The 23,503-nt window shown below is 35.8% G+C and overlaps 1 protein-coding gene across 2 annotated transcripts in view; it reads left to right on the top strand.

The window, feature by feature from the left end:
• The window catches only part of OXR1 (oxidation resistance 1), a 438,511-nt gene that overhangs the window by 72,833 nt on the left and 342,175 nt on the right, over positions 1 to 23,503 (top strand). For both annotated transcript variants that reach the window (XM_012784241.3, XM_076005078.1), the window contains exon 2: positions 7,754 to 7,897. In XM_012784241.3, the coding sequence (XP_012639695.1) occupies positions 7,875 to 7,897 (23 nt within the window). In that variant the 5' untranslated portion in view covers positions 7,754 to 7,874. The remainder of the gene's footprint in view (positions 1 to 7,753; positions 7,898 to 23,503) is intronic.

The raw sequence follows: 23,503 nt of genomic DNA, 5'->3' as shown, positions 1-23,503 counted from the left end.
TTCTAACCTGTGCAAAGACTGTATTTTCATATCAATTGGCTTTGAAAACAGCTCGAAAGGTACATTAGCATTTATTTGGGCTACATCCATGCTGCCCATAATCACTCAATTGTTCAAGAGAAACGTGTCTGTATCCTATTAGAAATTTTGTGTAAGAATTGCAGAAATAGCTAGAATGTGAGGATTGTTTGGTTCCACTTTGCATATACAAACAAAAAGGTGAATTTCCATTTTGTACTTCTGAATCATATTCTGGATAAAATTGATAAGCAAAACAGATTTGAAAAAAATGTAATAACTTCTACTTGGGAGTTTTCACAACTAGTATATCTTAATTAATATACATTTCAAACAAATACAAAAATTTTGCTAAAAATGTACAGACATTTTAGAAGTCTAGAACTTATAAATATGACCCCAAATTAAAGAAATGATATTTTTATAGTTTAAAAGGGAAAGATACACTGCATTTAGTTCACAATTCTGTTGAATTTTACATTTCTTTATTTCAGACATTTATTCTTATTTTTTCAACAAATGCTTGTTGAATACATTCTCTATCCCAGGCACTGCACTAAGCCTTAAGTTTTCATTGTTACTAAGACTTGATGTCTGTCCTCAAGGAATTTACAATCTAGAGGGAAATACCAGTGTCAAAGAATTAAACCACCCTTTCTTAAGATTGTCATGGATTAAGGACAAGATGTTAGGAGAGAACATAGGGCCTACACCTAACGAAGACTAGGAAAGTTTGGAAGATGTGCCGTCCATGTTGAGTTGTAATGAGTTAGAAGTTAGCGAAGCACAGGAGAAAAGGAAAGGGATGAGTGTAGCAAGCAAAGGGAATTGCATGTCAGAGGCCTGTGAACTAGAGAGACAGATGCATTCAGGAAAATTTAAATAAGTTAGCTGAAATATAACTTATAAGGGGGAGGGAGAAAGGAGGTGATGGCCTCAGTGAGAAAGGATGGTGGAGTCATGTCATTTTTTTTCTTGCTATTGAGTTGTTTGAGTTCCTTATATATTTTAGATATTGACTCCTTTTCAGATATCAGGTTGAAAAATATTTTCTCCTATTCTCCCTTCTCCTGTTAGGTTCCCTGGCTGATGGGATTACCTTTAAGATCACTGTGGAATGTGGTTAGAGCCAAGTCACATAGCTCCTTCTGGGTATACAGTGGGGTCTGAAGTTGGCAGACCTGTTACCAGGGTCTCTAGCTGGCGTGGATCCTGTCTGGCCCCTGAGTGGACTGGTCTGACTTGGCGGACCTTGGTCCATACAGCTAGCCCCGGGATGAGGGTCTGCTTCAGGGTCCACAGAAGGTGGACCTGTTACTAGGTGTGTGGATGGGTGTGTCTTCCTCCAGGCCCCTGAGAAGGCTCCAGCTGGGTCACTGGGTGGGTCCCTGGGCAGGCTATTCTGCCCTGATTTGTGGCTGAGGGACACTGGAACAGAGTTACAGGGCTGCCTCAGGATCTCCAGTTGATTCTGAGGTCTTCAGGACTTTGTCTGGACCCATGGACAAGTGTATCTCCAAGCACTCATGATACTGTGCCTAGGTGAATTCTTAAATCTTAATGATACAAAAGCATCTACGTTTTATAGGACTAGGTTAGGAAGATGCTTCTTTTGCTTAAATAAAATAACAGAAGTTTTTATGCAGTATATTACTAAATGGCAAAGTAATTACAGCTAAATGAACTTATTAGAATATAATATTCCTTTCAGCTGGATTTGAAGTCTAAAATCTTATTCATAAATAAAATTATTAAAATAATTATTTTGGTAAAGTGGCATGCCAATCCATTGCTGTGTTCAAGGGCTATTCACGTTTTTAATAAATATGTTAAATGGGAGAGGTCTTTTATCAAATTCACATAGTATTTTTCTTAACATTGCACTAAAAGAGTGACCTAAAGAGAAAAATTGTGTCTATGCTTATAACTTACAATCCTAGCAGGGCATTCAAAAGATGTTAAATCACTCTATATATTTTGAAAAGTGTTATCTAACATGAAGATATACTGTCTTTCTCTTGTGACAAAGGGGCAGATGGTAGCTCTTAGTAATGTTAGAATTTTAGCTGAAAGCTATGAATTCATACTCAAGTGTAGAGAATGATGTCAGAGATTTATATAAAGATTGCTAATCATCAGAATGAACAGAAAATTTAAACTTGCCTGAAGATCCTAGAGATGTTTTCCTCTGGTAAGAGTACATTGATAAGCAATGGGTCATTTAATGTCATTTAAAGGAATAACAAACCCAATATTGAGGCCTTTGAAAAACATCACATCATAGAAATGTAAATGTAACAGACTTTTTTGTGTTGTTCAACTCAGTAAAGTTTACTGAGTGCCTGATGGGTGCATGGTACATTGTGCCTATCCTTGAAGAAATAAATCAGATAGTTATGAGTTATAAGTAAAACTAAAAGATGATACAATACCAAAATGAATGTCAGAGTGATTATTATAATCACTGTGAATGGTCACTATAGAATTTTTTTATGTTTGAATATTTACTTCTTATTAACATCTATCTATGTTTATAATCCAAAAAAATGTAACTCTCTAATACTTATCTAATTTTACAAATTTACATATAAAGTCATCAAATTCCAAGTTGGTAGTTCTTATAGGTAAAGGACACTGAGAAAAGATTGCACTTTTTAACATTATTGCCAGCAGCTTAGGGAATGATCCTGAATTTTAGGACCAGAAACAATACCCTGTCAAAGAAAAATGCACCAGACAGAGATAAATAGAAAAGAACAACTTTATTCAATACTATTGCAATAAAGGAGAGAGACCGAGCTCAACTCTGCTAAAACAAAAAGCAGTAGGGTTTTTAAGTGCTGAGGTGAACTAGTAGAAAAATACTTGAGGACATTGAGGATGAGGTCGGTTAAGTCAGTTGATTAGGTCTTCTGCATTTGCTAATTGGCTTTTATTGAAGTTAGGCTCCTACTCTCCCACAGAGACTGGAAGATAGGGGAGCTATCTCCTTCAATGGTTACATTTCAAAGGGATGGCTCCCAGGCCATTTAGAAAGGCATTCCTGGACTATACAACTGGGCTCAAGAGGTTGAGAAAAAATTTACATCTCAAAGGGGCAAAGAAAAAATTTACATTTGATGAAGTACTAATATCCAGAGTCTACAAAACTCAAACAAATCAGCAAGAAAAAAAGCAAACAGACCCATTAAAAAGCAGGTGAAAGACATGAACAGAAGTTTTTCAAAAGAAGATAGGCAAATGACTAACAAATAAATGGAAAGTTCTCAACATCACTAATCATCAGAGAAATGTAAATTAAAACTACCATGAGATACCACCTTACATGTGTCAGAATGGCTATTACTAAAAAGTCAAAAACAATAGATGCTGGCAAGGATGCAGAGAGAAAGGAACACTTATGTTAATACACTGTTGGTGGGACTGCAAATTGGTACAACCTCTATGGAAAACAGTATGAAGATTCCTTAAATAAGTAAATGTAGACCTAACCATTTGATCTGGCAATCCCACTACTGGATATCTACCAAAGGAAATGTCATTTTATCAAGGACACACCCGCACTTGGATGTTTATCATAACACAATTCACAAATGCAAAAATATGAAATCAACCTAAGTGCCCTTCAGTTCATGAGTGGATAAAGAAAATGTGGTATATATGTACCATGGAGTACTACTCAGCAATAAAAAGGAATGAAATGATGTCCTTTGCAGCAACATGGAGGGAGCTGGAGACCATTATCCTAAATGAAGTATCTAAGGAATAGAAAACCAAACACCCTATGTTCTCACTAATAAGTGGGAGCTAATACATGGGCAGACACAGGCACAAAGTGATATAAAGGACATTAGAAACCAAGGAAGGGGGAGGGAAGAAGGGTGGGTATGGGATAAAAATTTACTTATTGGGTAAAATGAACATTATTCTGGTGATGGGCACACCAAAAGCTCTGACTTAAGCATTATACAAGATATCTAGGCCGGGCACAGTGGCTCACGCCTATAATCCTAGCACTCTGGGAGGCCGAGGCAGGCGGATTGCTCGAGGTCAGGAGTTTGAAACCAGCCTGAGCAAGAGCGAGACCCCGTCTCTACTATAAATAGAAAGAAATTAATTGGCCAACTAATATACATAGAAAAATTAGTCAGGCATGGTGGGGCATGCCTGTAGTCCCATCTACTCGGGAGGCTGAGGCAATAGGATTGCTTGAGCCCAGGAGTTTGAGGTTGCTGTGAGCTAGGCTGATGCCACGGCACTTACTGATGCCTGGGCAACAAAGTGAGACTCTGTCTCAAAAAAAAAAAAAAAAAGATATCTATGTAACAAACACACTTGTACTCCCTTAATTAATGTTTTAAAATAAAAAAGAAAATTTAAAAAGAAAATTTACATCTCAAAGGGGCGGAGAAAGAATTTAAAATTGCAAGTTTCCTGAAGTAAATGCCTTAAGAAAAGTGAAGTCAGGAACCTACAGTCAGGGAGAAACCTGTCTAAAGTTTAGTCAAGCTGAGGGGAATGTTAACGTTATCCTGGTGAATTCTTCCTTTATATTAAGTTATACCATATAATTTAATTATATCATATAAATTGACAATATTTGACCATTTTTGACCTACAAAAGCAACAGGTTTATATGGCTTGATCTAAGATCCTGGGATCCAATTTCTCTATATGTTATTTCTACATTCTGAAGAAGCAAACAAATATGGAATTGTGGTTTTTAATTTTATGCTTTCTTATTCCAAAAAGGACTTGGAGGGGATTTTATATGTATTTACATAAATAGTATATGTATGTGTGTGTATGTTTGTATATGTGTGTATTTATCAAAAACAACAGGTTAAAAATTAAAGTTGACAAAAAAGGAAAAAAAGATTAGCAGAAGTCTTGTATAGCTGTTAACTACTTCGGTACCAGCGTCGACTATAGTCAGTAGCCACAGGTGAACAGCAACTTTAGCCAACAGCTGTGATATGACTTTTCTAATTTTTCATTTATCAAAATAAAATTGTGAACATTTAAAAATAATGTAATGAAAACATATATGCATATGTTACCTATTCTGACTTACATTACAAGTAAAGCTGCCTGTAAAGTAAAACAAGTTTTCAGTGTTTTAAAGCTTTCCTCATCACACAAGAGCAAAACGGATTCGTCGTCAATGCACAGCACAAACTACTGTGCGGACTATGAGTGCCGGCTGTGGGCAAGGTTTCACGGCCGGTGAGCGCTGTACCGAAGTGGTTAATTAAAGAAATGTCACAACTTTGCTTCAGACCTCCCTATAAGTTAATGAAATGAAAGAAGTCTAATAAGTTGCAACAATGCCTCCAGGAGAAAAGCAAACCAGAAATTTAGGATAATAGTTTTCTTGGTGTTGAGACATGACTTTTTCATTTGAGTGCTCATAAAGGCAATGTTTTTGTGTTGTTGAATATTCCACTAAACCTAATAGCTGATTTCATAAGCCTGGCTTTTGTTTGTTTATTATTTTATTTAATGATGTCTCTCTTGGCAAAACTCCAAAGTATAATTCAATAAAAGCAATTTGATTAGGTATTAAAATAACATCCAGATATATAGCGCTCTAAAGATAGAATTAAATATATCTAGAAGAATGAATTGCATTAGACAATATTCCATATGGTTTGTTTGTTTGTTTGTTTGTTTGTTTAGGTAACTGAACCCTTGATAAGAATTAGGCAATACTGATTATAAAAATTTGAAGTTAAATGTTTTGTTGGCAGAATTTGAAGTTCCCATATCTTTACTGGATGTAAGTCTACATGCTTTAGCAATTAACCCAGTGCAGGACAGAATTGAAAGTCTCTTTTGGAACATGAGCAGATGACTTACATTTCTTCATAGCTGCTACTCCACTGGCAGCCAAAATCGTTCAGGCAGTCAGGGTCTATTAAAATCAGAATACGTTAGAATTTTGGTTCTTGCCTTATTCCCCTATAGCCACTCATATGCACTTGTACATCAACAGCAAATTTCATAGTGAGTCTTATTTGTTTACATGAGGGTCTCTATGTCAGACAGTGAGTTCTTTATGTGTAAATACTGTATTTATTAATCCTTGTATCCTTAGTACTTAGAGCCTAGTAAATGTAGAGCAAAATATTTTATTGATTTATGATTTCAGAAATCTGAAGTTTGATATTTAAAATCATAAAACAAATATGTAAAATTACTGACAAGCAATGAACTGATTCCAAACCTCCCTTCCACCCCATGTTTGCCACTTTGCAGTAGGTACAGAACCATGAAACACTGGGGTAAATGTCCCCAAGTCTCAAACATGGTGGCAGACACTGCTACTCTTCTCCCTCTCTCCACTTCCTCTCCTTCCTTACTGATAGATACCTTGGTTTGCAGTTTGGCATACAAATGCCTAGAATGATGGCTGCACTTTCCAGTCTTCCTTAGGATAAGAGTGGCCAAGCAACTGAGCTCTGTCCAATCAAATGCAAGCAGAAATATCGTATGTAAAACTTAGGAACATCCTTGTTTTGCTCTTTGTCCTTTCTGCTGGCTGGAACGCAGACACACTCCCTGGAGCTCAGTGACCTCTTGGACCATGACGGGGAACCACATGTTGAGAGTGTTGGAAGTATAAGAAAGAAGAAGCCTCCATCCTTGGTGTTTATAGAGTTGTCATACATGCCTTGGACTTCTTAGCTCAAGAGTTATTTATATGAGAGGGAAATAAACTGCCTTTTCTAAGCCACTTTGATTTGGGATGGTTTTTTTTTTTTTTTTTTTAATCTTGTAGCCAAACCTAATGGTAGTAATTTGGGGCATATCTTCTTTAGAAATCCTTCCCAAATCCCTAAGATTTGGGATGGAAGCCCCTCTTTTGTGCTCCCATATACCCTGTGTTTACCTTTATTAGAACACTTACCCTATTTTAATATAATTATCTTTTTTAAAAAATATATACTTTGAGGGAAAGAACAATGACTTATTCATGTGTTATTCATCTTCATCCCCAAGCTATACCTAGGATAGCATAAGTACACATAGTATATGCTCAATAAATGCTTGTTTAATTGAACAACACTGGATTAATTACCTGAACTATTAATAATTAAAGTGCTAACATAGTACTATGGAATTGATTGTGCCCCAAGAAAATCGGGTTCAAGATGTAGGACACTGTACATAGTAGATGTTCAAAAAAAGTCTGTGGAGATGTTTGTTATATAACTACACACTGGCTTGCCTCCTCCATGTTACTCAATATAAACTCTTATCCACTCAGATATAGTACTGAATGATTTTTTTGTTGTTGTTAAAGCCTTGGATGCGATCATAAATTGTGCCAACTTTTTTGTTTTTTTAGTATCTTCTATGGGCTAATCACGATCTTTGTTCTGACCCTTTTTTCTTGGATATATAAAACTGATTTAGAGAGCATAACCTTATGGAGAAAATATTTAGAGCCCCTAAAAATACATTCTGTTCTTTCACTATATTCTCTACTTCAGGGAATGAATTTTTTTTAACCTTTCAATTGGTTTTAAAGATAAAGCATTCAGCTTATTATATGGTTGATTTTATTTTATTTTTGGTTTATGACACATCTTATATTTTAAGAAAAAATGCATATTTTCTTTTGTGTGTCTTATACCACAACAGAATGATTGATCTGGATGAAATAAATCTGTGACAAGTCACATAGACTGGGCACTAGAGATATCACTATATTCCTTTTCTTTTTTTATAGGTCCTCTCAAACTATAAGTGGTTTGAGCATCATTTTGGTAGAAATTCCTAGTGGTGTTGTCTGCTTGATCTACTGATTCAGATTCTGAAATCAAGAGAAGACTCCTCCACAAATTGCTGCAATGTCTGTATCTAATCTATCATGGTGAGTGAATTACTTTCTAACCTTACATGCAAATAAGTGTACACCATGAGCAATATTTTGTGAGAGAGTTATATTGTCAGAACTTGGGCAGAGAGAAAACATGAAAAATATGGTTTCTCAAGACTGTTGTCCTGCGTTAGGGTGAGGAAAGCAACCTGGAATTAAACATTGGTGCTGCAATTTCCGGGGACTCTGGAAAGGATTCCAGCCTCACGCTGAATCCCAGTGACATCCAATACCTTTCTTTCTGGAACACCCTACGAGAGATGAGAGAGGAGTAATATGATATCCTTTCAATGATCCTTGCTACTGGTATAGTCCCAGACTCAAGACGAACAAGCTATTTAATATAAGGCAGCTGTAAGGCTGGGATAGATATTTGCTCATCAACACTTCTTTTCTTTTGGCTTCAGATTTCAACAAATCTACCCAAATTAAACTGAATAGAACTGAAATATGAAAGAGAAAATTTCTTTATAGATGCATACCTCTAAATATCTGTCATTGTTAATAATCTTTGACTTTCAGTTCATGCTTTTAAAGTGTTTGTGATTTTAAAAAGAAGTATAAAGGTATTTTTCTGGTGAATATTTAACTTGCCTATGGCAATTAAGAACCAATACTACAGGGATAAATTTGAAGCCATTTTCTTGAACTTTGGATTTTTTGTATAAAGAGATGAATAAGAGATATTTATACACTTGCACAGTACTCAATACATGAATGTAAGGAAAATTTGGTAATCTTTTCCATTTCCTAAAGAGCCCATTTCATCCTCGCGCTTCAGTTTGTGCTGGAAATATAGATAGCATCAGATTAAAGAGTTAGTTTCCTGATTCAACTTAGCTCCATAAATTTATTTTTAGTTAAGTAAGCAATATCTTTAAGGCAAAGTGTATAATTATTTGTATAGATTTACAGCAGTGTTTCTGGAGGACCTACTTTTTATGGACTCCCTAGAATATATCCTTGGATCCTTAGGCCTGGGTGCTGAGGATTTTAATTTGAAAAATACAAAGGACTAAAGAAGCTAAAATATATTTTGTGAAAAAATTGAAAAAGAAAATGTGTTTAAACTGTGAATTATTACTGCACAATATGTTTTCTTCTTATATTGTTATTAAAATAATATTATCATTAATTTTTTAAAAAATACATAATTTCTGTAGAACTTGTGAACTCTTTTGAACCCCCTGGGAGATAATGACACATTTATTTAAATAAATTATACCCCTGGCAAATGTGTGTGTTGGAGAAGAATCTTCAATAAGCAGGCATCATGCCAAAGAAGGAAGAGGAGGAGGAGGACATTAAAACAGACATGCTGGTCCTATCTCAAGACAGAGGGCAGTGTGGCCTGGTTCATAGAGTCAGGCAGGGCCAACAGTGGGGCTTGTCCTCAGTGTGTACCTCTGTTAACAACTGCTTTGATGTGATGTGAGGATTTGATTAAGGGTCATCTAAAACACAGTGAACTCCACAGAGAGATTGTGTGTCCTGGTTCCAGCCCAATGGTCTAGGACAACTTCTGGAATTTAGTAGATGTTCTATAAGTGCATGCATTGGAAATGAGTGAAGAAGTACAAAGCAGATAGTTCAATGGAAAACACATGCTATCATTATAAAAGAAAACTTAAAATTGTGAGGGTATCTTATAGAACTCATATATCTGTAATTTGTAAGAATCCTTTCCACATCATAGGTTCAAATTATACAAAAATGATTCTTGGATATTTTCATTCAACAGTGTCCTTGGTTCTAGCTACGGCCAGTGTTCCACATTAGATTTTGATGGAGCAGGCTCTTAATTTGTCTTACCATTGTTATCTCACCATACAGCTGTATGGTATTTGGCATCTCCATTCTTCCTCTTGGCGTTTGAGTTGCCCAGGTGCCAGTAGAGAAAAGACAGTAAATCTAAGACCTGCAAAATAAAAGTCACTGATTGGTATCACTTACACATAGTTTAGAAATCATTAACCTTCTTTTTTCACGTAACCGTTGTAATTCTTCTATATTTCCTAAATATTCTAATTTATATTTTGGGGATCATTGTCTTATAAATATTTGACTAGGGAAGCATAGAAACTCATCAATTCTCGATGGGAATCCCTCACAGAGTTACATAAATTTAGTGAAGTTATTATAGTCCATGATCTGGCTCTCTGTTTTTGAAATCCAGAAACAAGAAAATACTGACATTGGAAAATTAACTGGGTTGACAGACTATTAATTTAAAAAAAGACATGTAACTTTTAAGTGCATGCCATGCTTGACTTGGCCTGACTGCTGCATCCTCTAACTCAGGCATCCTCAAACTACGGCCCACAGGCCACATGTGGCCCGCTGGGTATTTTTGCTGCTGCTGCCTGTCCTGCTTAGCAGCCGACTAATCCCAGTCCCACAGTGCGCATGTGTGGAATGTGTGTCGCACTCTCCAAGGGCCCTCCAACGGTCTGAGGGACAGTGAACTGGCCCCTTGTGTAAAAGTTTGAGGACCCTTGCTCTAACTGTTGTGGAAAACCACATGGGGACCTAAATTAGAAGTTTGGCAGATGATCACATAATCTTAACAAGGAGAGTTAGACTTCCAATGTCCAAAGGAATCAGGACTGGCAGGATATACCTGTCAACAAGGGATGCTCCTGCCAGACACTGAGGTTGGCCTTCTGGGCAGCTTCTTCACGTCTAGCAGTTAGAGTATTACTGTTAGTGTTTGTCTCTGTGATTCTTCTGCCAGACTCCCTATGCTTGGCTTTCTTGTTAATATTATCTCTGAGTGTATTGTCAAAACTTCCTTTAATCTGTGAACAGTTTGGTCTGCCTATGTTGTATATATCTGATCATATCCATGTGATTTTAAATTTTAATTTTTATTTTAAAATTTAATTCAGGCTTAATGTGGGAAGAATGGGGTGCCTATTGTGATCTCCATAGGCAATCTAGGCATTTAGAAAATATAAGTTAGAAATTTAACATGCATAATTGCAACTACCTAAGCAATACTCCCAGCTTATAAATACCTGTTTACAAAATTGTCTTTTTTCACGTATTAAAAAAAACCCTTTTCTGGCTCTAGTAGTTATATGTATGATACTTGAAAAAATATATAAAATAATTTGGCTGTTTCACACAGAATCTTAAAAAAATACAATGTAGGATACTTTCAAGTTTTCAGGTAACTACAGTCTCAATCAGAAAAGGGGAGCAGTAGGAATTGATTATAAGAGTCATATGGAGATGTAAACAGATGTCTCATGCATTTTCTTATTTAGTAAATAATCCTCAGAGGGAGACAATGATTAAGTTGTTGCTGGTTGAGATGAAGTAGGGATGTACAAAATCAGTTGCAGGAATCCACAGGTTCCAGGTTATGATCTGAGGGAAAGAATTTTTTCTGGTAGCAGAAAAAATTAAAAGGAGACAAAATACTGGTCAACTATATATAGTGACACTGAAATAGTGGGAACTGAGGGTGCATTGGGGGCCTGGCAGAGTAGAAAGTGCTTGATTTAGTAGTAGAGAATCTCAGTATTTTGAAAGAGATACTAGTATGGGCTCAACTGATTTTGCCAAATGACATCTTTTTGGTCCCAAATTATTTTTCACTGGGATACCTGCACAAATTTAGTTTTTGTCCCAAAGCATTTTAAAGACTGGATGGTATCTTGCAGAGTGGAAGATAATTCAACTAAACCCAGGTATTAGAGGAAGAAGCCACTGGATAAAAGATAGAATCCAAGTAGCCAGTCAAAACCTGTGAGCATCTATAATGTGCCGTGTACTGTGCTAAGCACAGGGAAACAGTTTTGATTAAAAGTAAGGATTGCTTTTACTGGAGCTGAATTTTTAGCCAGAAGACTGAAAAGTAATCAAATAATTCTGATTTATTGTGATAAGTGCTCTAAAAGGTAAATGATATGTCCAGAATGTTTTTGGAAACAGAGTAGATATTTGTTTTTCCTGCTTGGGATGAAATGGCTTATTTTTCAGAAATAAATGTACATCTCTTGCATTTATTTCTAAATATAAAGAAATAAACTAATTACAAAGAGTCAAACACTACAGAAAATTAAAAGCAGGAAAGAAAAATGACCTAAATCCTACCATTCCCAGAAAAACAATGTTAAAAATACTGAGGTGTGTTATTTTCTGCATATGTGCACATTTTTAGCAAAAATGAACTCAACCATGCATGATATTTTGCCATATTGTGCTTTCACTGAGCAGTTTCTATGGCCATCACTCCATTTGATAGATATGGAGCTACATCATCATGTGTAAAGTCTGCTGGACCATTGTATGGCAGAAGTGTCATTTACTTTACCATCTAGGTTGGACCTTCAGATGTCTTCTAATTTTCTTGTTTACTGTTTTAAATATTAATACTTCTGCTGTGGGGAAAATTACTCACGTATTGTTGGCTTACAAATTACTGTGCCATTCAGGGTACCTATTGGGGCCCTATCTTATTTCAGCTACCTGGATTGCAGACATCAAAGCCCTGAAGAATATAATGAATTTGTGATAAAGGGTCATATAAACTCATCTCTTTTTTTTTTATTTTACTAAAAGACCCATTATGTATGCTATCCCTTTTACCAGATTTAATTTCTCATAAACATTAAGCAATGTGTGATAATTGTCTATGAAATATTGCAGCTAGCTAATAGAATGTTATCAAATGTCAACAAAATATTCTGTTATGCATGCCTAAAAATTGGAAAAATAACAAAGTTGGAATTGTGTAATTTATTAATGTACTGACTAAATTTGCAAGTGATTAATGACCTTTATTGAATATGATTATAGTTTAAGTATACTATTATGAATATTGGCAAGTTCAGTAACACTCTAATAGGAGAAGAAAACTAACTTGAGTTATCCTCTTTATCTCAAACTAATAATTTTTTTATAATCCTAGGGTCAAAAAAGATGCAAAATTAGAAATGTAGAAACTTTGTCAGATTAATCATACTATTTATATTTATATCTAAGTTCTTCTTTAGTAAATAAATGAAGTGATGATTCCATATTATTCTCTGGCACCTACATTTAGGAGGAGACAGTTCTGGAGAGACAGAGACAGCCAGTTTGTTCAAGCTGGGGGAAAGGGGAAATGAGGATCTTTCCTCAAAAGTTGCCATAGCCACTGTTCTGCAAACTCCTTGTCCTATTTATGCTGTTAAATTGCAGGCTCTTAGGGACAGTACTAATGTACTTGTATTCGCAGTGGTGGAGGAAGTGGAGACTTGAATTGTGTCTATTTTTGGAGAGATCAGAACCTGCAGCTGGTGGGGAAGAGGGGAAAATGTGGATAAGCAGAGATTATAAGGCAAGTTTTTAGCCCCAGTCTTACAGTAAAGAGGAAAAAGAATTTTCAAGAGTCTATTATCTTTGAAAAGGAAAAAAAGAGAAAGGTTAGACATAAATATAAAGCTTATATTTCTAATTGAAAAAAATGAGAGACCTCTGTGTGATAGGAAAAGCTTAGCTGGTGAGATAATGCAAGTGTTTCCCAGCATGGTAAGTGCATGTTGAATGAATGACTATTACGTGAAGGTACTGGGTAGAGAGTGGGTGTGAGAGTCTAAAACCGAAGAATTCTCATGTTGTGTGAGAATGAACTTACAAAGGAGTAGAGACAAAGCAGAGAAGAGTAAGTTTAGAGAATAAATTAGGAGGAAATAACTTAGGAGAAGAAAAGAGAAGAGAATAAAATAGCCAAAACAAAAGCTCAAAAGGAATAAAAATGTGTCCCCCAAATTACATAAAACTTTAAAGGTGAAGTAGGACTACTTGGGTTAAAGTCAATTCAATGAATTCTGTAAAATTTCAATGTCTTTCTATTCAAAATATGCCTTTTTCAAATTGGAATTTCTTTATTATTAAAACGATTAATACTTATCTTGGTTTGAGACTGACATTTTTAAGTTAACACATTATATTTTTAGAATCCTGTATCAGTCCATTATACGTTGCTATGAAGGAAATACCTCCTGAGACTGGGTAATTTGTAAAGAAAAGAGGTTTATTTGGTGTATGCTTCTGCAGGCTGTGCAAAAAGCATTGTGCCAGCATCTGCTCTGGCAAAGGCTTCAGGAAGCTTCCAATCAAAGCAGAAGGTGAAGGGGGAAGCAGGTGTGTCACATGGCCAGAGAAGCAGCAAGAGACGGAGGAGGTGGTTCCAGATTCATTTAAACAACCAGCTCTTCCATGAACTAATAAAGCAAGAACTCACTCTTTATCTTTGGGTAGGGCACCAAACCAGTTGTGAAGGATCTGCCCCCATGACCCAAACACCTCCCACCAGGCCCCACCTCCAACACTGGGGATCGAATTTCAACATGGGATTGGGAGGAGCCACATCAAATCCTCAACCAGTTTGGGATTTGAGCCCTGTGCCTTCAGAAATAGCTTTTTTTAAAATTAAACATTTATAGGAAACCTCCTGTATATTTTTCTTTTTATATCTACCTCAAATTGTTTCTCCTTAAATAATCAAATAGTAATATAGAATATTTTATTTTTCTTCCTAAAAACTAATGCTAATGATACATTAATCACATCTTTGAAGAGGATTGTTTGGTAAGTTTTTGTTTTCTTAGAAGAGTTTGCTTTCTTGTGCAGTTAATGAGTCTGAGGTTGCAGGTTCAATGCTCACAGGGACTAATTAGTTCCATTCTCCTTCATGGCCAAAAAATGCCTAGACCTATAACCTTGACAAGCCCTCCTTCCTAAACTTGCCATCGGTCACAGGTGTTTGAAATATTTGATTGATCATCACCATCTCACAACCAGTGTTGGGGGGAAAATATGAACACTAAAATCAAGTGCTCTTCAGGGATTGATAATGGGTCACAGGTGTCATCTTCCTTTTGAATGTCATCCAGGTTAAAGAATATAAATATATGCCTGGAAATAGGTCCTTCTATCATTCTCAGAGAAATCATAATTTACTGTCTTATGAAAGAACTGTAGTGAATTATCCCATGAATATTTCCTTAGACTGTAGTAGCTTTAACTGAAAACTCTGCACTCCGTTCCAACCCTTAAGGCAAGAGTTACTGAATACCAGCCCTTTTGGACTTGACCAATTAAGATAAAGAGCCGTGAATAGTCTATGAAATAATTTTAGTTATCAAAATAGTTATGTAAGCTAAGGGATGTTATTTTCAGCATGATAAAATAAAAAAAATCTATTCTCAGATCATTTACCAACAGTGTAAATTAGAGATAAAATTATCAACAGTCTTGTTATTCTAGTATGTAATCTCCATTTTCTTTTTGTTTATTTCTTGGATTTTATTTGTTTATTTCTGTTCCTTTTTAAAATGGTGAAGATATTTCAGCTTGATTTTAAAACTCTTCCAATTTAATCAAGAAAAACAAACACTTCCAATTAGATGGTCAATAAAAGAATTCAATTCATTAATATATACTTGGTTTTCTGTTCTACATTTAAGAATAGGTTCAGTTTTATGAATTTTGAGAATAATTTAAAGTTAGATTATGGATGAGCAGTAATTTAAAACTAATTCTTACACAATTAGAGAGGGACTAGTATAGTTTACTTGTATCTACCCTGGCCCTCCATTATTTTTTTGTAAGTTAGAAATATTTTCTTATGTTCATCCATTTCTTCACCAACTAATATTTTTGAGCACCTAAAAGTACAATTTTCAATGCTGTGGATAGAAAGATGAATGAAACAGAAATTCCTGCTCTTATGAAGCCTGCATTCTAGTGCCTGAGACAGATATATAGATTTTTTACATGTATTAGCATGACAAATAGTGATATATATTTTAAAGAATCACCAAACAGAGTAAAAGCATATTGTCTGATGGTAGAAGATGGGGGTAAGGAAAGGCCTCCTAGAGGAGGTGGCATCTAAGTAGAGAAGGAAGGAGCTCTTAGAGAAAAAACACTTCCAGCATAGAAATGGGAAGGGCAAAGGCGCTGAGACTGAAACGTACCTGGTGAATTGGGAAACCATCAAGGAAGCCAGAAGTGGGGGGAATAGCCAATAAAGGGGAGAGCCCCAGGAACTGAGCATAGAGAGGTAGTAGGATGCCATGCAGGCCAGGAGAAACACTGGGTTGTAACCTGAATGCTATGGGAGATTTTGCCCTTACTTACTGGGTTGCAGGTGAGATTTCACGTAAAATACAAATTTAGTAAAATTCAGTGATGGAAAGAATTGAATGTTGAGAGCAGAGCCTTGACATGATCACATTTCTAAATTCAAAAGGATGACTGATATATTTATCAATTCTAGGAATCTTTGGGAGTACTCTTTAGGGTTTTCTAGATATAAGATAATGTCATTGGCAAAAAGGGATAGTTTGACCTCCTTTCAAATGTGGACACCCTTTATTTCTTTCTCTTGCCTGATTGCTCTGGCTAGAACTTTAAGACTAATTTCAAGATATAAACACAAAAGTACATTCATTAATCAGTGAATCGTCTACTCTATACAATTGTCTGGTGTTTAGAGTTGTTTAATGTGTGTGATTTTAGTGAAGAACCAAATGTAATACGATGTCCATCCAATTGCTAACGTACATTGTGGAGAGAATGTTGGCATAAAATTACTAGATGTCCTTTCTTGGAAAAAAGTCACCTTTATTCTATGATTGTGACCTTTCTATACTTTTCATAGTAAAATATGGTTTCTTTTGTGGTTAGGGTTTTCTTTATGTCTTGTGGTGATGTTTTTCTTTAATTGGAACATAAATTGAAAAAGTCTGAAACTTCTGGCGGACTGGGAATTACTTCAAACTAGTTCCAATGCAAAGTATTATTAATAGTATATGATCCATATTACAGAAGAACTTATTCACGGATGTTTGCCATCTCATTTGGCACTCTGGGTTGGTGGATTCAGTGTATTGAAAGAGCTTAAAATATGACCTAGTTGCCTAGAAAGGGATGAAATGATTTTATATGCATACAATATCCAACCTATTGGTGTCTTCTTTTACCAGATATGTATAAGTCACTGCCTATATAAGGAGACAATGGCTAATTCATCCTTATTCCTGTGGACTTTTACCGTTTGTTGTCTAGGAAACATCTCCATAGGGTAACAATTACTTTCTTCCTGTTACTGCTTTATAGTCATATTTAACATTTGTGCATTTCCCTTCTCTTTTTAATAATTACATTTTCTTTATCATCTAGTATTGAAGTTTTCCTACTAGTAGTTCAGACAAACTCATTTTTCTTTATGGTCAAAATCACTTAATTGTTCAATACTATTTAACTTGTTAATGCTATTTCCAAGTATTCAGAAACATCTGTTTTTCATAATAACTGGGTTTGAGCCTTTGAATGAGTTTTAATTCCCCAGAATTTGGAAAGTTAAATGTCCTCACATTCATGCTTACAGAGGTCACGTATACGATATTTGGTGAGTTGAAACTGTTAATTATAGATACAAGGTTGAACTAAAGTGAAAATTTTCCTTTGATCCAGGTCTATTTAGATAAAATGATGCATGATTTTTAGTAACTTCAGTGCTAAGTAGTCAGAGCAGCCCAGCAGCAGCAACAGGGACAAAATAATCTCCACTGACAGATGACTTTCTGACGAGTCAGGTGCACCAGGCCTTCCTATTTCAGTTGTGAGCTCATGGAGGAAAGCTGAGGTCCTGAGACATCTGCCATCTTTGCTGACCAATACATTTCATGTAAGCAGGATATTATTGTTCCAGGTGGTGTTTCAGCTTTACGCACACTAGCTTTGTAGACTCCTGCTGTAATCAAAAATTGGTTTTATTCCAGCAATTGACAGAAAAAAATAGATTAGGTTAACTACTCTTTGGTTTTAGATTACTGACACAAAGTGCTTTCATGACTATGACAAAAGAAATTGAAATTCAAACTAAGTGATGTCCCTGGGTACATTTTCATTTAGACATTTTCCCTGAGGTTTTTATAGTATCATGAAATTGCATTCAGATAGAGAAATTTTATAACCAGGCTCATTGAAATTTTGATGATCTTTTCAATCCATAATATTCCTTTTAGTGTTTTTATGGAAAATGATATGGATATTTGAAGGCACCAAAAAGAAGATGATATGAAAAGATTTAAAAGGCATCTATCAGTTTACTTGCATTGTGAAAGTGTTCATAGATTATTATTTCTAGGTTCTCATGAAATGAGTGAGAGAAAATAATTTTATTCAAGTGAGGATTTGCTTGATATCACTCCATGTTTTTTTTTTTTTTCAATTCAGATTTTAAGCATTTAGGAAATAAAACAGACATATAAAATGCTTGTTATATTTGGCAGGTTATATACTGAATGTGATAAATGGAAGTCAAACATTGAGCTATAGTTGTTACCAGAACTTATATGGAGAGATAGATGAAACTTCAGCTTCCCAGTTAAAATTTCCATTAGACATATGACTACTCAGAAAGTACTGGGGTCCTCCTGTACAATCCTGGCACCAGGTGTTCAACAAGTGCTTTGCATGCACAAACAGTGGGCATTCACCAGGACCTTCAGTCTGATTCCTAGGTAGACACTGGAACAGAGACTGTGTATATTGTACTGCTTGAGGATTTTGGTTAGAAAGGGGGAAAAAAGCCCAACATTGGAATAGAAGGAGAAGTGATGTGGCTCTCATAAGTTTATCCTATACCTATTGTATGCAGACATTTGTCCCTGGTCACTGAGGAGTTTTGTGGACCTATTTCCAGCTGTGAATTAGAGCTGTGGCTCATTTGAGATAAGGTGAAAATTTTTCTTACATTCAAGAAAATAAAACAACCCTGTTTCCATTCTGTCCTTTTGATTTTTAACCTCTACCCTTTGGGGAAATTTCTTCAGATCCATGTTTTATCACTTCTGCCCTGTCTCTTAGCTTTTTCTTGTTATCATAAATTATTGCCTGACATTAACAGGGTATTTACTTAAAATTTTAGAACATTTTCTGGAATGAAGCTGAGAGGCCATATAGGGCATTGGTTTCAAAGTCTGGGTGCATGAATAAGGGCCAATGACAAAGCACCTTGTTAAAAAATGAGAAATGTAAAGATAAAATTGCTCTTAGATTACCAACATTCTTTCTTTAGTCTGAAATGATATACTTCCTGACTTTTTGTTATTAAAATGGTTTTCCTTTTATTACATGAAGTTGATAACAAATGGTCACTGTTGTCTCTAATTGATACAAGCAGAAGTGGGTAGCCCAAAAGTGAGTCTCCACTTCAAATTTCCAGATTTATGGTTTCATAAATCTAAGAGTCTGGAAACCACTGTTCTAGTTCAGCTAATTACCCAAACAGAAACTCTGACAAGTGGTAATACGGCCTTTCCTGAAAACCTTTCCTGAGAGTTCTCAGCCTCATGGGCTACCTATTATGCTTGTGAGCTCTCCTAATTAATCCAAGTGTTCCCCCTATGTCAGATCTAAATCTAATACTATACCTGCTACTTTTTTATTTTACCTAGAGCTATATTTGCTATGTCTAATGTAACATTTTCCCAATTGTCTTCCATGGAGCATTAATCACATCGTATATACCAATAATAATACTACAAAGGAAGGAAGAGAACTACAGTCCAATTATTTTGAGAAACAATGGCTCAAACAATGGACTACCTAATTTCACTACATCAAAAATTCTTTATTGGAGCAATTATGTACAAAATATGCGTTGAGCACCTACTACATGGTAGGCAGTGTTCTATCTGCTAATCCACACTGGAGATATTTAGAAGGGAGATACAATAATCTTGATTTCCCAAACTTAGACTTTGGAATTGTTTTTATTTTTTGTAGTTGGTGTTATTTGGTGCAGCAGTAAACCATTAGACAAAAGCTATTTTCTTTCCCTCTTCTTCCTTTCTTTAAATTTTTTTCCCCCTCAAACTACACATGTCCACTGCTTTAACTCTTACTCAGTTACATGATTTCCAGGCCCTTTTATTCTATCCTGGGCATGCCTTAGTTTTGTCTTTGCTTCTGCTGAAAATATGGTGATTGATAACTGAAACACAAAAGCCAGGTTTGGTTTGACCTAGTACAGCACGGGCTGCTATCTTCCTTTTCTGGTTGTATATTCCTATAAGTGCGACAGGAGCTCATTTTTATTTGCTGTGCTCTGTTTTGTTTTTGTCAGTCACATCATGTGGTTGTCAAATGCTGAACAAGAAGTCCATAATAAGCACATATCTATATCAAGCATCATCTCTTCTTAGAGCTGGCTCATCAACCTATCATGTTAAGATCTTTTTGGAAATTTGATAATTAGACTTTCAAGGAAAGATACGCACTCCAGGCTACCTCAAGTAAGGACAGGTTATTGTACAGGACAACTCTGGAAGTAAGAAGGACAACTATCTCAGCCACACAGTGACACTCACAGCACAGCACAAATAGCAGCATAACCATGTGTCAGAGAAATGCTGGGACTTCTGTACCTTTGGCCCACATGTAAATGAGAATGTGGCTCAGGAACTGGAAACCAATTAGGATGCAGAGTTGCCCTAGTGACTATCATTTCATTGCTCCCCCCACTCCCTCCCCAGAACAAAACTTCTGATTTCTTTTCTAGTTCTCTGGAGTTAATCTGATTCACTGATGTCTCACTTTCTTTGGGACCTTCCGATTCTGCTCCTGCTACCACTGCCTAAGTCTTGCTGTGTGTTTCTAGCTCAAGAGTCAGCCCATTCAGTGCACTACTGATTCCGTCCTATACAACAGCTTTCTCTCACTCACACAATCCTGCTATAGCAGTTGTAATCTACCATATGGCTCAGGTAACAGGCATGATTTTTGAGTCTAACTATATTTAAACCAATCAAGATAATTAGCCATAAGTACAATCACAAAAACTCCAAATAGACTAGTATAGAACTACGAACAGTTCTTAAAGTGTGGTGTCTGGGCTTGCAGAATCAAGCCCACCTGGGAACTTGTTAAAGGCTCCACCGAACCCTAATGCATCAGAAATTCTGGGGATGGGAGTCAGCAATCTTTAGTCTGTTCAGTTCTCCAGGTAATTCTGATGCATGCTCAAGTATAAGAGCAGATGGTATAAAAATTATCTCTCTAGAATCTAGATTTACGGAGTTATAGTGTGACTGCCAAAAATAATGAATTTAGATAATTGATATGCAAGAGATCTTTCTGATAATATTAACTAACAGTTTCAGATGTTTCTTGAAGTTTTTTGACAGGAGGAGAACATTATCAGCATGTAAGATCATACTTTTTTCCTGTTTTGGCATTTCATTGATATAAACATTGGACCAATTTTTTGGATGTTCAAAGCACTCAAAGAGGCATGTATATTGCCAGAGGCTATTTCTGCCCATTCTAGTTCTCATGTATTTTTTAATATGACAGCTTTATTGAGACAGAATTCATACACCATACAATTTACCATTTAAAATATGCAATTTAATAGCTTTTAGTATATTCACATAGTTTTGCATTCCTTATCACAATTTTAGAACATTTTATCCAACCCAAGAAGAAATACCCTCTCTTTAACAATTATTCCCCATTTTCCACTCCCATCCCATTCTACTTCCCCTACCCACCACCCCCTCCCCCTTAGTTCAAGGCAACTGTTAATCTGCTTTCTGTCACTATGGATTTGCCTGTTCTGGATATTTCATAATTGGCATCAACCAATATGTGGTCTTCTGTTTCTGGCTTCTTTCGTTTAACATAATGTTTTCAAGGTCTATCCATATTATAGCATGTATCAGTACTTCATTTCTTTATTTCCAAATAATATTACACTGAATGGATATGCCACATCATCAGTTGATGGACATTTGGGTTGTTTTCACATTTTAACTAGTATGAATAATACTTTTGTGAACACTCACGTACAAGTTTTTGCATGGACATTATTTTCATATCTTTTGGGCATATACTTACAACTGGAATTACTGGGTCATATGGTACTCTGTGTTTAACTTTTTGAGAAACTTCAACCTATTTTGCAAAGTGATTGCACTATTTTCCATTCCCACCTACATTGTATGGATGCTCTGATTTCTCCATATCCTTGTTAGCACTTGTTATTATCTGCTTTTGATTATAGCCATCCTAGTGGGTCTGAATAGTATCTCACTGTGGGTTTGAATTGTACTTTTTACAGATAATTAATGATGTTGAGCTTCTTTTCATCTGCTTATTGGAAATCTATTGGAAGAAATGCTATTCAGATTCTTTGCCCATATTTTAATTGGGTTATTTGTCTTTTCATCATTTAATTATAAAAGTTTATTTATATATTCTAGATGCAGATCCTTATCAGATACATGATTTCCTGGTTGGTTTTTTGGATAAAGCCTTGAAAAATAAAATATGCTTCCTGTGAATGAAGAGATTAATGAGAGATAAAATAAATATTAATTTCCTTTTTAATGAAACACAGGATAATAATGGTCACTGCCAGGATAATTCAGCACCAAATTTACCTGCTATATATGCAGGATATTAAATTAAGAGGCTTTGCCTGAAATTTGTTGAGGAGAAAGCCAGTGCAGAGGTTTGAAGGAAAGTGGGTTTCCAAAAAGTAGACAAAGAACATGAACAGAAACCTTTCAAATGAAGACAGAATAATGGCCAACAAACATATGAAAAAATGCTCAACATCTCTAATCATTAGGGAAAAGCAAATCAAAACCACAATGAGGTATCACTTATCTTCAGTGAGAATGGCCATTATCAAAAAGTCCCCAAACAATAAAGGCTGACGTGGATGCAGAGAGATAGGAACACTCCTACACTGCTGGTGGGAGTGCAAACTAGTTCAACCTCTGTGGAAAGCAATATGGAGATACCTTAAAGCGATACAAGTAGATCTACCATTTGATCCAGCAATCCCACTACTGGGCATCTACCCAAAAGAACAAAAGACACCCTATAAAAAAGACACCTGCACTTGAATGTTTATAGCAGCACAATTCTCAATTGCAAAGACATGGAAACAACTCAAGTGCCCATCAATACATGAGTGGATTAATAAAATGTGGTATATGTATACTGTGGAGTACTATTTTGCTATAAGAAACAATGGTGATATAGCCCCTCTTGTATTTTCCTGGATAGAGCTGGAACCCATTCTACTAAGTGAAATATCCCAAGAATGGAAAAATAAGCACCACATGTACTCACCAGCAAACTGGTATTAACACCTAATACCTAAGTGGTATTAGGTGTGATACCACACCTAATGATCAACACCTAGTGATCAACACCTAAGTGGAATATAGGAATAACATTTATTGGGCATTGGGAAGATGGGAGGGGGGAGAAGGGCATGGGTATATACATACATAATGAGCGCAATGCGCACCAACTGGGGGATGGACACACTTGAAGCTCTAACTCTTGGGAGGAATGGGAGGGAAAGGCAAAAAAAAAAAAAAAAAAGAGTGGTAGCGTAATAGTAAATTGTTCATACAGGATGAGAACTTAATACGAGTTACTAAATGTGTAAACCTTGATCCCGGGTATTGATGACCTAGTTTCTCTGAATTCATGAGACAGGAAACAAAATGCGTTCATGAGTGAGTGAGAGAGAGGTGGAAATGGAAATAGCATAGAGCTGTCTCCATTAAGCCA

Source organism: Microcebus murinus, chromosome 7 (genome assembly GCF_040939455.1).
Source record: "Microcebus murinus isolate Inina chromosome 7, M.murinus_Inina_mat1.0, whole genome shotgun sequence".
In the NCBI taxonomy this organism is placed as follows: Eukaryota; Metazoa; Chordata; class Mammalia; order Primates; family Cheirogaleidae; genus Microcebus; species Microcebus murinus.
The sequence above is the reverse complement of the archived record's forward strand: the minus strand, read 5'-3'. Positions and strand labels throughout refer to the sequence as shown.